The sequence below is a fragment of the Artemia sp. Qi Xiang Cuo genome, chromosome 3 (genome assembly GCF_049724085.1).
Source record: "Artemia sp. Qi Xiang Cuo chromosome 3, ASM4972408v1, whole genome shotgun sequence".
In the NCBI taxonomy this organism is placed as follows: Eukaryota; Metazoa; Arthropoda; class Branchiopoda; order Anostraca; family Artemiidae; genus Artemia; species Artemia sp. Qi Xiang Cuo.
The window spans coordinates 51337882-51351675 of record NC_142796.1 but is presented as its reverse complement, the minus strand read 5'-3'; the positions used below and the strand labels follow the sequence as shown (position 1 = coordinate 51351675).

Below are 13794 nucleotides of genomic sequence, written 5' to 3'. Positions count from 1 at the left end.
CCAGGCTAACACAGCCGCGCATGTTCTCCTCCATCCCAATGTATTCAAAGGCTCCCTGTTTATCCTTTCCCTGGTAGTTCCAATTTCCCTTAAATCCTTCCTTATGACCTTTTCCACCCCATTCAAGGACGACCTGCTTCGTAAAATTTCAGAATAGATTACGTATGTATTGTAATACAAACTATTTTAAAATCTATATGTATAGTTTAACACAGTGTAAGAGCTGAATCTGCACCTGGAAACTCTGGAGACTCTGTGAACTTTCTTATACCAAAAACCTTGTATATTTATTTTTCAAATTTCTGGAAAATCTCAAAATCCTCCTTTTTCATTTTTGGAACGAGAGAAATAGATGAAGATACAGGATTTCATCAGTATGTTTTTCGAAATCCATTCTTTTCTTCTATTTGCTACTCCTGTTTCGCTAAATGTTTATATTGGGTCTTGCTTGATTTGCTGGATTTGGCTGTGAAAACCAGCGGACCCTTTTCTTTACCCGTTTAGACACTGTCTTATCTCAGAATCTAAAGTATATTGAAAAATCCTGATTTGTTGTTGGACTTGCCGTGTTAAAATCGGAGAAGGTACAACTTAACTCAGAATAAGATTTTGTGTAGATGCTAGGTTTGGCCTAGTTCAATCCTGCCTGTCACATTGACCTTCTCTTGGAAGGGGGTTGCAACTCTTATGCGGGACTCCCACGATGTCAATAAAGCTAATGACATTTTTCATGAAATTGCAACCAAAAAGTTGTCCCGCTCACACAAGCAATTCACCTTTTTGACTTTACAGCAGTTTTTCATAGAAAACAACTGAATTAATCAGACATGGAGCTGAGAAAACTATCTTTTTAAGATTTTTGCTTTTATTATATAAGGCTTATATAATTTTTTTTTGTCAAACCCTTATCCTTTTACCACGTAAAATATTTAAACAAGCATACCCTATTGTATATATATATATATATATATATATATATATATATATATATATATATATATATATATATATATATATATATATATATATATATATATATATATATATGTTGGATGTTGTATATATGTTGGATTGTAAGTAAATGTTGGAACCTTTGGTCCCAGTTTGTTCAGATAAATGTCCCTCCCAGATTCATTTCTTTTGGCCCCTTAATTATTTTCCTTCCCCGAGTAATAAATATTAATTTTCCTTTTATTTTGTGACGCCATTTTGGGTCCTCTTAATTGCGTACGTGCTTAATAGACCACGAGGTAAGAAATTGCGCAGTTAGGGGGGTTGACCAGTAAATTAGTAAGTCCTAGGATTGGCTGGAAAGATTCATTTACCACCCTCGTAACCCCTGTCGCAGCACGTGACTAGCGGAGCGGGCTGGGAGAAAGAGTCCTTTTGAAATCAGTTCTTTTATACAACGTGTAGTGATTACAATAAGCTTTTTTTTACTATGTACTCTTTTAACTTTTCAGCTTAGGTCGAGTCTAAAGAGATACTTAGAAATCTTATCGGTAAACTTTGGCTTTAAATGTGGCCATAGACCATCCGATCACGTTGGTATATACGGAACCGTTGGAGTAACCGCGGAAATCCCACTAATTTAGGGCCGACGAGGGATCTCCCCTCCAGTAAGTGGCATAGCAACTCTTTGCGCCATTTTTGCCTTTAAAAGTGGTGACCCCCGCACATTAAACATCCAATAAGTGGTGGCAGCGGTACTCACACATCCAATAAGCGGTGGCAGCGATTTAAGGTCCTATCAGTAAAACTGATAATAAAAGAATTCTGCGTTTTCGAAGAGACGGGTTAATTTGGCCTAGAAAGCAGCCTATTGTGGGTACATATATACAAATCGCAGCGATAAAATTTTAATCTGAGCTGTGCCTAGTCGGATAATAATAGGTAATAAAATTTAAGAATCAATAAACCATGCGAATAATTAACTTGTAAGACAAGGGAGGCTGCGACACCCACAGATAATCGACAAATTAAAAGGAAATCATTTTTCACGACAGGATAAAAAGAGACATTGATAAAAGGATTTTCATTTGAACGAAAGACGTTAAATAAAGCTTGAAATAATGGCGTACAAACGAAGAATTCAGACAAGATCTACCACGGTAAAACAAAAATCGGATTCAGACAAACAATTGTATGCGACTCCCGCTGGAAATACCCTAAGAAAAACACCATCAGATAGAACCATATATCACTCAACAGATGAAGTAGACATTTCTGAGACATGTGAAGAGGATATCTTCAAACCAAAATCAGTAATAGAGCGATCCCCGGCTCGAGCCAGAGAAGAAGAGACAAGTCTAAAACAAGTGCAGAAAAAATCACTCGCAGATAGAGAAACCCGAACAAAAGAAACAGTGGCGATAATACACGAGGAAAAATCATTACATGAAAGAACGAATATAACAAAACAAACTCACCCTTCAGAGAAGGTACAAAAAGTAGGGGAGTTGCGGGGAGAATAAAATATTATACAACGAGCAGACTCAGAAAATGAATTAAGAGAATATAAAGACAATGAGATTCAGAGTAGGCCAAGTAGCAGGAGTAGTAGAAGTTCAATTTCGAGCAGGAGCTCACGAAAAAGCACTCAAATAGATATGACGCAGCAACTTTTAAATTTCATAGAGAATGAAAGATTAGACAGAGTACCAAAAGAGAAGGATGAAAGAGAACAAAGAGAAAGAGATAGAGTAGCCAAAGAAAAAAGGAGGAGGCAGACAGAGAGGAAAGAAAATACATAATGGAAATGATTGCAGGGAGAAATTACCAAGAGCCTCAGAAGTCGTCTACAATAGAGATAATGCAGGCAGTAAACCTTCAACCAATGAAAGAACATGAAGATGTACATTTATACAAATACAATTTTGAAAACAAGGTAGAATTAAACGGATTGCCGAGAGAACATTGGGTAACAAGGATACAGCCCCTCCTTAACTACAAAGCACCACTTGCATATAAAGCATTATCGATGGACTACTCAAAATATTTTGAAAGACTGAAACAAGCTATTTTTGAAAATTTCAACTCTCCCCCGAGCACTTTCAAAGAAGGTTTAGAAGCAAAAGAAAACGAGACAACAAAACATATAAAGAATTTGGGTACAAATTGAAAGATATGTGTTTAAAATGGCTAGAGTTAGAAAATTATAGAATGTATGAAGACCCGGAAGAGATAAAAGAAAAATTGACGGAAGTGGTAAATAAGACAGTAGGCCTAATGGAACAATTTTTAGAAAACACCCACAGAGAATTGAAAATATATTTGAAAGAAAAGAACCCAAAAACAAGCGAAGAAATCGCGTAAATTGTGAATAGGTGGACCGAAATAAGGGGAAAAATTGAGGAGACGGACATATTTCTAAACAAAGAATGTAACAAAAATCTGAGTTATACCATAGCGAAAGTAAGAGGTAATGGATAGAACTGTGGTACCCGAGGTCATTTTGCGAAAAAAGACTCAAATATATATGATCATGAACAACTTAACACGATAGCCTGGGCCATGACCCATAATAGGGAAAAAAATTACGCATTTGCAGAGTCGCACAAGATATACGGAAAATTGAACGGGGAATTAGTTGAAATGGTAATTGATTCTTGCAGTGATCAAACTTATGTGCGAACTGACCTAATTAATAGAACAGGGATAGACCATAAAAATAAAATTACAACATTATGTTATCATGAAGACAAGCACCCATACCCGTCTGCTTGGGTAAGAATAGAAAATCCAAAGAAAGACGGTACAAACGATAAAGTAGACTTATTACCTACTCTAGCAGTGGATGCTTTAGTAGGAGGAGACTTTGGAGATATCGGAAATCTCTTATCGTTAGAAGCGACTTCTTTAACAGAGGAAAAATTACACTACGACGGAAGAATATGCTACTTCATTGACAAGGCGGGGAGGTGGACCGGCCCATAAAACAAATTGGGAGGCTGTGCCACCCTGTCAGAAAAATGAAATACTTGATACTCGGGTTCAAAATGTTGATAATCCACAAAAATGGGATGCGGAAGTAAAAAGACCACAAAATATTGAAAAAAAGACGCGCGAGAATGATTTTTCGGGAAAATTTCCAAAAAATGGAAAACTTGAAAATACTTTTAATGAATATGAGGCGCTAACAAGTATAGGCCAAAATGAAACACTGATTGTACCAAAGAAAAATGAGACGAAATTTAATGTACGCGCTTTTCCTCGAAAAGTTCGAGAAATTTTGGTAGAATATGAAAAACAGAATGTTGGAGTTCAATTCCCATTTGATGATGAAATATTTGTTTCTGTGTTAATAATAAAGAAGAATAAAATAGAGAATAAAGACATGAAGCTTAAATACCATAAAGAAAGACAGTCGAAGATGGACAATGGAGTACAGTTAAGATTTCATGCTATTTTATTTGATGTTACTACAAAACAAAAAAAAACAAAAAAAGAGAAAAGAGATAATAAACAGAGTTACAATGAAATGATGCAGTCAAAGATGGTGGACACTGGAGTCCAAATCAGATTTAAAAATGATTTATTATTTTGCGCGAATGACAAAACTGAGAAAAGTAGAGATGAAAAGAGAAGTGTAGAAAAAAGACAAACTTTGGAGATTCAGTATGCTGTGGAGAAAAATAAAAAACTATCTGGGCTGTGCCTAGATAAAATAAATAAGAGTGGCGAAAAAGAGGTCCAAGACCCACAGGAAAAATTTCAAAATTACGATAAAACAGAAAAACTTAGGAGGGAGGAGAAGACCCATTACAAATTAAGAGAAACTACAGAAAATCTTGACATAGAATTGACTTGTCAACAACGGGTTACGGAAAGATTAAAAGGCACTGAATTTTGGGTTGGATCGAAGAAAGTTTGGAAGGAATCTGATATTGATCTGATCAACTCAAAAGAGGGTTTGTTCCTTTATGAGGGGGACGATTTCCTTGGGGAAGATCCCCTGCGGGAAGTCGTGAAAGATTGCTCTTTTCCTCAATACACAACTGGCGGACCAGTTGTGATCCCTTTACTGAAGCCTTGTCTTTCCAGTCTTCAATATTATCTTCATCCCTCATTGCCGAGTATTATTCATTCGATTATTTTAGGGGATGGGAACCAGAAAAAAGCGATTCAAGGTTCGCTTAGATTCTTACTTCATTTTCCTGAACTCCTATCGTTTTCACAGGCCTGTGTATTTTCGGCCTTAGACTATTTGAAATTATGCCAAGGGGCAATTTAATTTTTTATTGAGATGTGGGGTTGTTTCCACAGATGGAAATTAAGAGGCTAGTGCAGCCAATTTTTATTGCAGCCAATATATATATATATATATAAGTAAATGTTGGAACTCTTGGTCCCAGTTTGTTCAGATAAATGTCCCTCACAGATTCATTTCTTTTGGCCCCTTAATTATTTTCCTTCCCCGAGTAATAAATATTAATTTTCCTTTTATTTTGTGACGCCATTTTGGACCCTCTTAATCGCGTACGTGCTTAATAGACCACGAGGTAAGAAATTGCGCAGTTAGGGAGGTTGACCAGTAAATTAGTAAGTCCTAGGATTGGCTGGAAAGATTCATTTACCACCCTCGTAAACCCTGTTGCAGCACGCGACTAGCAGATTTGGCTGGGAGAAAGAGTCCTTTTGAAATCAGTTCTTTTATACAACGTGTAGTGATTATAGTAAGCTTTTTTTTTACTATGTACTCTTTTAACTTTTAAGCTTAGGTAGAGTCTAAAGAGATAGTTAGAAATCTTATCGGTAAACTTTGGCTTTAAATGTGGCCATAGACCATCCGATCACGTTGGTATATACGGAAACGTTGGAGTAACCGCGGAAATTCCACTAATTTGGGGCCGACGAGGGATATCCCCCTCCAGCAAGTGGCAAAGCAACTCTTTGCGCCATTTTTGCCTCTAAAAGTGGTGACCCCCGTACATTAAACCTCCCATAAGTGGTGCCAGCGGTACCCACACATCCAATAAGTGGTGGCAGCGATTTAAGGTCCTATCAGTAAAGCTGATAATAAAAGAATTCCGCGTTTTCGAAAAGACGGGTTAATTTGGCCTAGAAAGTGGCCTATTGTGGGTACATATATACAAATCGCAACGAGAAAATTTTTATCTGAGCTGTGCCTAGTCGGATAATAATAGGTAATAAAATTTAAGAATCAGTAGATCACGTGAATAATTAACTTGTGAGACAAGGGAGGCTGCGCCACCCACGGATAATCGGCCAATTAAAAGGAATTAAGTTTTCACGAAAGGATAAAAAGAGACATTGATAAAAGGATTTTCATTTGAACGAAAGACGTTAAATAAAGCTTGAAATAATGGCGGACAAACGAAGAATTCAGACAAGATCTACCGCGGTAAAACAAAAATCGGATTCAGACAAACAATTGTATGCGACTCCCGCTGGAAATACCCTAAGAAAAACACCATCAGATAGAACCATATATCACTCAACAGATGAAATAGACATTTCTGAGACATGTGAAGAGGATATTTTCAAACCAAAATAAGTAACAGAGCGATCCCCGGCACGAACCAGAGAAGAAGAGAAAAGTCTAAAACAAATGCAGAAAGAATTACTCGCAGATAGAGAAACCCGAACAAAAGAAACAGTGGCGATAATACATGAGGAAAAATCAATACATGAAAGAACGAATATAACAAAACAAACTCACCCTTCAGAGAAGGTACAAAAAGTAGGGGAGTTGCGGGCAGAAGAAAATATTATACACCGAGCAGACTCAGAAAACGAATTAAGAGAATATAAAGACAATGAGATTCAGAGTAGGCCAAGTAGCAGGAGTAGTAGAAGTTCAATTTCCAGCAGAAGCTCACGAAAAAGCACTCAAATAGATATGACACAACAACTTTTAAATTTCATAGAGAATGAAAGATTAGACAGAGTACGAAAAGAGAAGGAAGATAGAGAACAAAGAGAAAGAGAGGAGGAGGCAGACAAAGAGGAAAGAAAATACATAATGGAAATGATTGCAGGGAGAAATTACCAAGAGCCTCAGAAATCGTCTACAATAGAGAGAATGCAGGCAATAAACCTTCAACCAATGAAAGAAAATGAAGATGTACATTTATACTTATACAATTTTGAAAAAACGGCGGAATTAAGCGGGTTGTCGAGAGAAAATTGGGTGACAAGAATACAGCTCCTCCTTAACTACAAAGCACAAATTGCATATAGAGCATTACCAATGGACTACTCAAAAGATTTTGAAAGACTAAAACAAGCTATTTTTGAAAAATTTCAACTCCCCCGAGCACTTTCAAAGAAGGTTTAGAAGCGAAAGAAAAGGAGACAATGAAACATATAAAGAATTCGGGTACAAATCGAAAGATATGCGTTTAAAATGGCTAGAGTTAGAAAATTCTAGAACATATGTAGACCCGGAAGCAATTAAAAAAAAAATGACGGAAATGTTAAATAAAACATCAATTGAACAATTTTTAGAAAACACCCACAGAGAATTGAAAATATATTTGAAAGCAAAGAACCCAAAAACAAGCGAAGAAATGGCGGAAATGACGAATAGGTGGACTGAAATAAGAGAAGAAATTGAGGAGATAGACACATTTCAAAATGAGTATAACAAAGATAGGCATTATAACACAGCGCAAGGAGGATTAACTTGCTATAACTGTGGTACCACGGGGCATTTTGCGAAAAACGATTCCAATATATGTGACCAAAAACAACATAGAACGATAGCCTGGGCCATGACCCAAAATAGGGAAAAAAATTACGCATTTGCAGAGTCGCATAAGATATACGGAAAATTGAACGGGAAATTAGTTGAAATAGCCATTGATTCTGGAAGCAATGAAACTTACGTGTAAACTAACCAAACAAATACAAAAAAAATTGACCATAAAAATAAAATTACAACATAATATTATCATGGAGACGAGCATCCTTGCCCATCTACTTGGGTAAGAATAGATATTACAAAGAAGGACGGTACGGTCCAGAAAAAAACGATAAAATTAGGCTTAGTACCTACGCTAGCAGTGGATGTTTTAGTAGGAGGAGACTTTGGAGATGTCGAGAATCTCTTATCGTTAGAAGCGACTTCTTTAACAGAGGAACAATTACAAAATTACATTACGACGGAAGGATATGCTACTTCATTGACAAGGTGGGGAGGTGGTCCCGCCCATAAAACAAATTGGGAGGTTGTGCCAACCTGTCGGGAAAATGAAATACTTGATACGCGGGTTCAAAATGTTGATAATCCACAAAAATGGGATGCGGAAGTACAAAGACCACAAAATATCGAAAAAAAGACGCGCGAGAATGATTTTTCGGGAAAATTTCCAGAAATGGAAAACTTGAAAACACTTTTAATGAATATGAGACGCTAACAAGTATAGGCCAAAATGAAACACTGATTGTACCAAAGAAAAATGAGACGAAATTTATTGTACGCGCTTTTCCTCGGAGAGTTCGAGAAATTTTAGTAGAATATGAAAAACCAAATGTCGGAGTTCACTTCCCATTTGATGACGAAATGTTTGTAGCTGCGGTAAGAATAAAAAAGACTAAAAGAGAGAAGAAAGATATTAAGCGGTACTACAATAAAGAAAGACAGTCGAAGATGGACACTAGAGTCCAATTCAGATTTCATGACGTTTTATTTAATGCTACTACAAAAGAAAAGAAAACTAAGAGAGAGAAAAGAGATATTAAACGGAGCTACAATGAAGTGATGCAGTCAAAGATGGTGAACACTGGAGTCCAAATCAGATTTAAAAATGACTTATTATTTTGCGCGAATGACAAAACTGAGAAAAGTATAGATTAAAAGATAAGTTTAGAAAAAAGACAAACTTTAGAGATTCAGTATGCTGTAGAGAAAAATATAAGACTATCTTGGCTGTGCCTAGATAAAATAAATAACAGTTACGAAAAAGAGGTCCAAAATCCACGGGATAAATTGCGAAATTACGATAAGATAGAAAAACTTAGGAGGGAGAAGAAAACCCACGACAAATTAAGAGAAACTACAGATAATCTTGACATAGAATTGACTTGTCAACAAAGGGTTACGGAAAGATTGAAAGGTACTGAATTTTGGGTTGGATCGAAGAGATTTGGGAAGGCATCTGATATTGGTCTGATCAACTTAAAAGAGGGTTTCTTCCTTTATGAGGGGGAGGAATCTCTTGGAGAAGATCCCCTGTGGAAAGATGCGAAAGATTGCCCTTTTCCTAGATGCAAAACTGGCAGACGATTTGTGATCCCTTTACGGGAGTCTGGTCTTTCCAGTCTTCAATATAATCTTCATCCCTCATCGCCGAGTATTATTCATTCGATTATTTTAGGGGATGTGAACCAGAAAAAAGCGATTCAAGGGTCGCTCAGATTCTTACTTCATTTTCCTGAACTCCTATCGTTTTCACAGGCCTGTGCATTTTCAGCCTTGGGCTGTTTGAAATTATGCCAAGGGGCAATTTACTTTTTTATTGAGATGTGGGGTTGTTTCCTCAGATGGAAATTAAGAGGCTAGTCCAGCCAATTTTTCACGATGGCTGGCATCATCGAAAGTGCCAGGAACTGATTCTCAGCTCCTCTCAAATGTAAATTCGTGAGAGCAAGAAAATTTTTGTTTCTGATTGTGCTGTGCACAATGAATTTCTACGAATCTTGTGGACGTCAACTTTGAAAACAAAATGCGGATGTTAGACGATCTAGACAATGGTGGTCCTACAGTAGAGACGTGTCGAGGACGACCGATATTGTGCCAAGCGGAGGAAGCCCAGGCATTGATAGAAGAGAAGATAAACAAGTTTAGTGATTTTAAGTTTGGTGTTATTTATTTTATGTCTGAGTTTCCAGTCAATCCAGCCGGAGATGCAGGCCATTTATCTTAGGAGGGAGGTGTTGGAACCCTTGGTCCCAGTTTGTTCAGATAAATGTCCCTCCCAGATTCATTTCTTTTGGCTACTTAATTATTTTCCTTCCCCGAGTAATAAATATTAATTTTCCTTTTATTTTGTGACGCCATTTTGGTCCCTCTTAATTGCGTACGTGCTTAATAGACCACGAGGTAAGAAATTGCGCAGTTAGGGAGGTTGACCAGTAAATTAGTAAGTCCTAGGATTGGCTGGAAAGATTCATTTACCACCCTTGTAACCCCTGTCGCAGCACGCGGCTAGCGGAGCGGGCTGGGAGAAAGAGTCCTTTTTAAATCAGTTCTTTTATACAACGTGTAGTGATTACGCTAAGCTTTTTTTTACTATGTACTCTTTTAACTTTTCAGCTTAGGTCGAGTCTAAAGAGATAGGTAGAAATCTTATCGGTAAACTTTGGTTTTAAATGTGGCCATAGACCATCCAATCACGTTAGTAAATACGGAACCGTTGGAGTAACCGCGGAAATCCCACTAATTTGGGGCCGACGAGGGATCTCCCCCTCCAGTAAGTGGCATAGCAACTCTTTGTGCCATTTTTGCCTTTAAAAGTGGTGACCCCCGCACATTAAACCTCCAATAGTAAACATACCCAAAAAACTGACACGACATTGTGCTGTGTTTACTTCACATGGGTATGTGTTGTAAGGAGTTGTTGGTGGAAGTAGTAATAGTAGTACATCACAGTACCAAGGACATCAAAGGTTAAATCACCTATTGGCTTCCTGTGCCCATCTTAGGTCTATTCATGGGTGAAAACGACGATATTCTAAGTTTTTCATTTGTTTGTTCCAGAACTATGAAGTTTTAGGGCAGTATCACGTTTTCGTCAGCATTACCACCGTAAACCATGAAAATAAATAAGCAAAACTTGTTAATTAAATTGGACAACGCTTTTTGTCCGTAAGTATTGAAACAGTAACAGTTTCTTGATTCCCAAAGACCATTAGACGTTCAAAGCAAAACTATAGTTTCTCAAGCCGTTTGGTGCCATGTATTTTTAGCTTATTTTTTGCTGGTTTTTCCACCAGGCTTTTTTTTAAATATTTATTTTGCGCCCTCTACTGCCAAAAAGTGAATAACTCTGCAGGAGATAATCAATTCGGTTTCGAATAAAAATCCAATACCACATTTCTTATGATTTTGTAAAGATATATCTGGTTGTGTAAGATTTCACTTAACTAACTCAAACATCGAGGATTTATTTACACTGTCCTTGGTACTTTGATAATATATTAGTTAAATTAAGTTGCGTAATTTAGTACTAATTTTTAGAATAATACTATTTCTATTTTAGCGTCTGGACAGCATGAAATTAAATACTTAGACAGGTCTGTGCTACGAGAGCGAATGGAAAATTTTGACAAAGCATTCCCTCCTGCAAATCGCCCTAAGCTTAATCGCTACGTCATATCGGTGAGTACTCGACTTTTATTATTATTTCGTCTTGACTTGGACCTTACTTCTATGCGGCAATTAAGAAGGTATTAATTGCCTTATAATAAATTATATTTTAATGTAACATATAAAATTAAAGATAGTAATTGCCTTATTTTATATGATATAGGTTCTACAGGGAATGGAAAAGATTGCAAAATAAATGTCGTGTTTTCCAACTGCTCATAACGACTATTTGTGGGCAAAAATAGGGTTTTTACAGTATCAAGTTAATGGCAAAAAAATTTGATATTTTAAGGTCCGATTTCTAGCCATTTCTGTATTAAAAAAAAAAAAAATTCTGAGAGCACGCTAGCTAAGTATGACAAAATGAGAAGACGTAACGCAGAAAAAAAACGAGAATAATCACAGCTAGTGTTATTTAGCGTTGGTTTTTAAGGTTTTTCTTTTTATATTGTCCTATTCACTTTTATCTTTATTTTTATTCTTAATTTTGCACTGGTGATGGTTGAGCGGATTTCCCAACCTAAGTTTTTGCATTATGTTTTTCTTTTTTTCATTGGCTCGTGACCATATTCTGGTTGTTTTTTTCCTTCGTTATTTTTTTTCTCGTTTTATCATAGGCAGCGCAATAGCGCTGCCTGAGTAAGGAACGATGTTAGCACAATGTATTATTTATTTATTTTTTTGGTTTGTTTGTTTTAGACCAGGGCACGTTGTAAAGAAGGAGTTGCCGTAAAAACTTCAAAAAGGGCTCATTCAATTGGAAATTGAAAGGACTAGTGCCCTTTTTTTTATAGTGAAAGTGATTGGAGGGCAACCAGCCCCTCCCACACCCATCATTTCTTCTAACACATCCAATAAAAATTTTGAGATAGTCATTTTGTTCAGCATAGTTGAAAGTTCCAGAAATTACGTTTTTGAGGATGTTCACCCACAGCCCTCAGGGCATGGGCTGTAAGTTATGTCCTGGGGGTATATAAGGTTTTTATAGAAAGGGTGGTCGTATAAACTTCGGAGGTGGCTCATTGGATTGGTAGTCAGAAGCTCTAATGCCATTTATAAGAGTAACAGTGATCGGAGGGCAGCTACCCGCCCCCTACCCCCCCCCCATACACATACACGTCGTAGTGTCCCGAAGTGCATCCAATTGAAATTTTGAGATAGCAATTTTTCAAGATAGTCCAAAGATCATATAACAAGGCTTTTGGGGTTGAAACAAATCCTCAGAGCCGGGGGGTAAGGGTTGTAGGCTGTGCCCCGGGAGTATTTAAGGTTTTTATGAAATGGATGGTTGTATAAACTTTAGAGGAGTCTCATTTGGTTGGAAATTGAAGCTATAGTTCCCTTTTAAGAGTCAAAAGTGACGGAGGGAAAATCCCCCCCCTGACTGCCCCACTTTTCACAAAACGCATCTGATCGAAATAATGAGATAGCCGTTTTGTTCAAAATAGTCCAAAGAGCATATAGCAATGCCTCTAGGGCTGGCACAACCCCCCAGAGCGCTGGGGCAAGGGTTGTAAGTTATGCCCTGGGGGCATATAAGGGTTTATGGAGTGGCTGGTCGTATAAACTTCATCTGGGGCTCATTTGATTTGAAATCGGAAGCTATAGGGCCCTTTTTAAGAGTCAAAAGTGATTTGAGAGCACGCAGCCCCCCCTCCACACCCATCATTTTCCCCAACACATCCAATCAAAATTTTGAGATAGCAATTTTGTTCAGTGTAGTTGAAGGATCCTGACATTATGTCTTTGAAGATGACAACCACGGCAGCTACCCCCCACACGTCGTGTTTTCCCGAAATGCAGACAACAGAAATTGTGAGATAGCCATTTTATTCAAAAGAATCCAAAGATCATCTAACAAGGCTTTTGGGGTTGTTACAAACCACCAGAGCCTGAGGACAAGGGTTGTAAGTTATGCCCTGGGGGCATTTAAGGTTTTTATGGAAGGTATGTTTATATAAAATTTAGAGGTGGCTCGTTTGATTTGAAATTGGAAGTTATGGTGCCCTTTTTAAGATTCAAAAGTGACTTGAGAGCAACCAGCCTCCCCCTCACGCCCATCATTTCCCAAAAAAAAATCCAAACAAAGTTTTGAGGCATCTATTTTTTCAGAATTGTTGAAAGGTACAGTAATTATGCCTTTGGGGATGGCAACCATCCTCCCCCCTCCCCGAGGCATCATGGCAAGGGCTGTAAGTTACGCAATTTGTTCATTGTTTCCATATAATATATGTTATTGAGAAAAGGTATGCATGTTTGACTACTACTTTCCCAAAATATGAAGGGCATTAACGTGAGTCTTGCAAGGAACGTTTAGGGGAGTGTTGATCTAAATCAAAACATGTTAAGTTGTCAAAAGGATGTAACTCAGGAATGACTGAGTAAATTAATTTGGAACTTTCAGGAAATGATTAGGGAGATGATCAATTGACCAAAAAGGCAATATTTGCACGCTACTACTG

General features: G+C 37.4%; 1 protein-coding gene across 1 annotated transcript in view; it reads left to right on the top strand.

Annotated features, from left to right (window-relative positions):
• The window catches only part of LOC148954251 (uncharacterized), a 77281-nt gene that overhangs the window by 26595 nt on the left and 36892 nt on the right, over positions 1 to 13794 (top strand). Inside the window, exon 5 of the mRNA XM_089087003.1 lies at positions 11226 to 11344. Within this exon, the coding sequence (XP_088943129.1) occupies positions 11226 to 11344 (119 nt within the window). The remainder of the gene's footprint in view (positions 1 to 11225; positions 11345 to 13794) is intronic.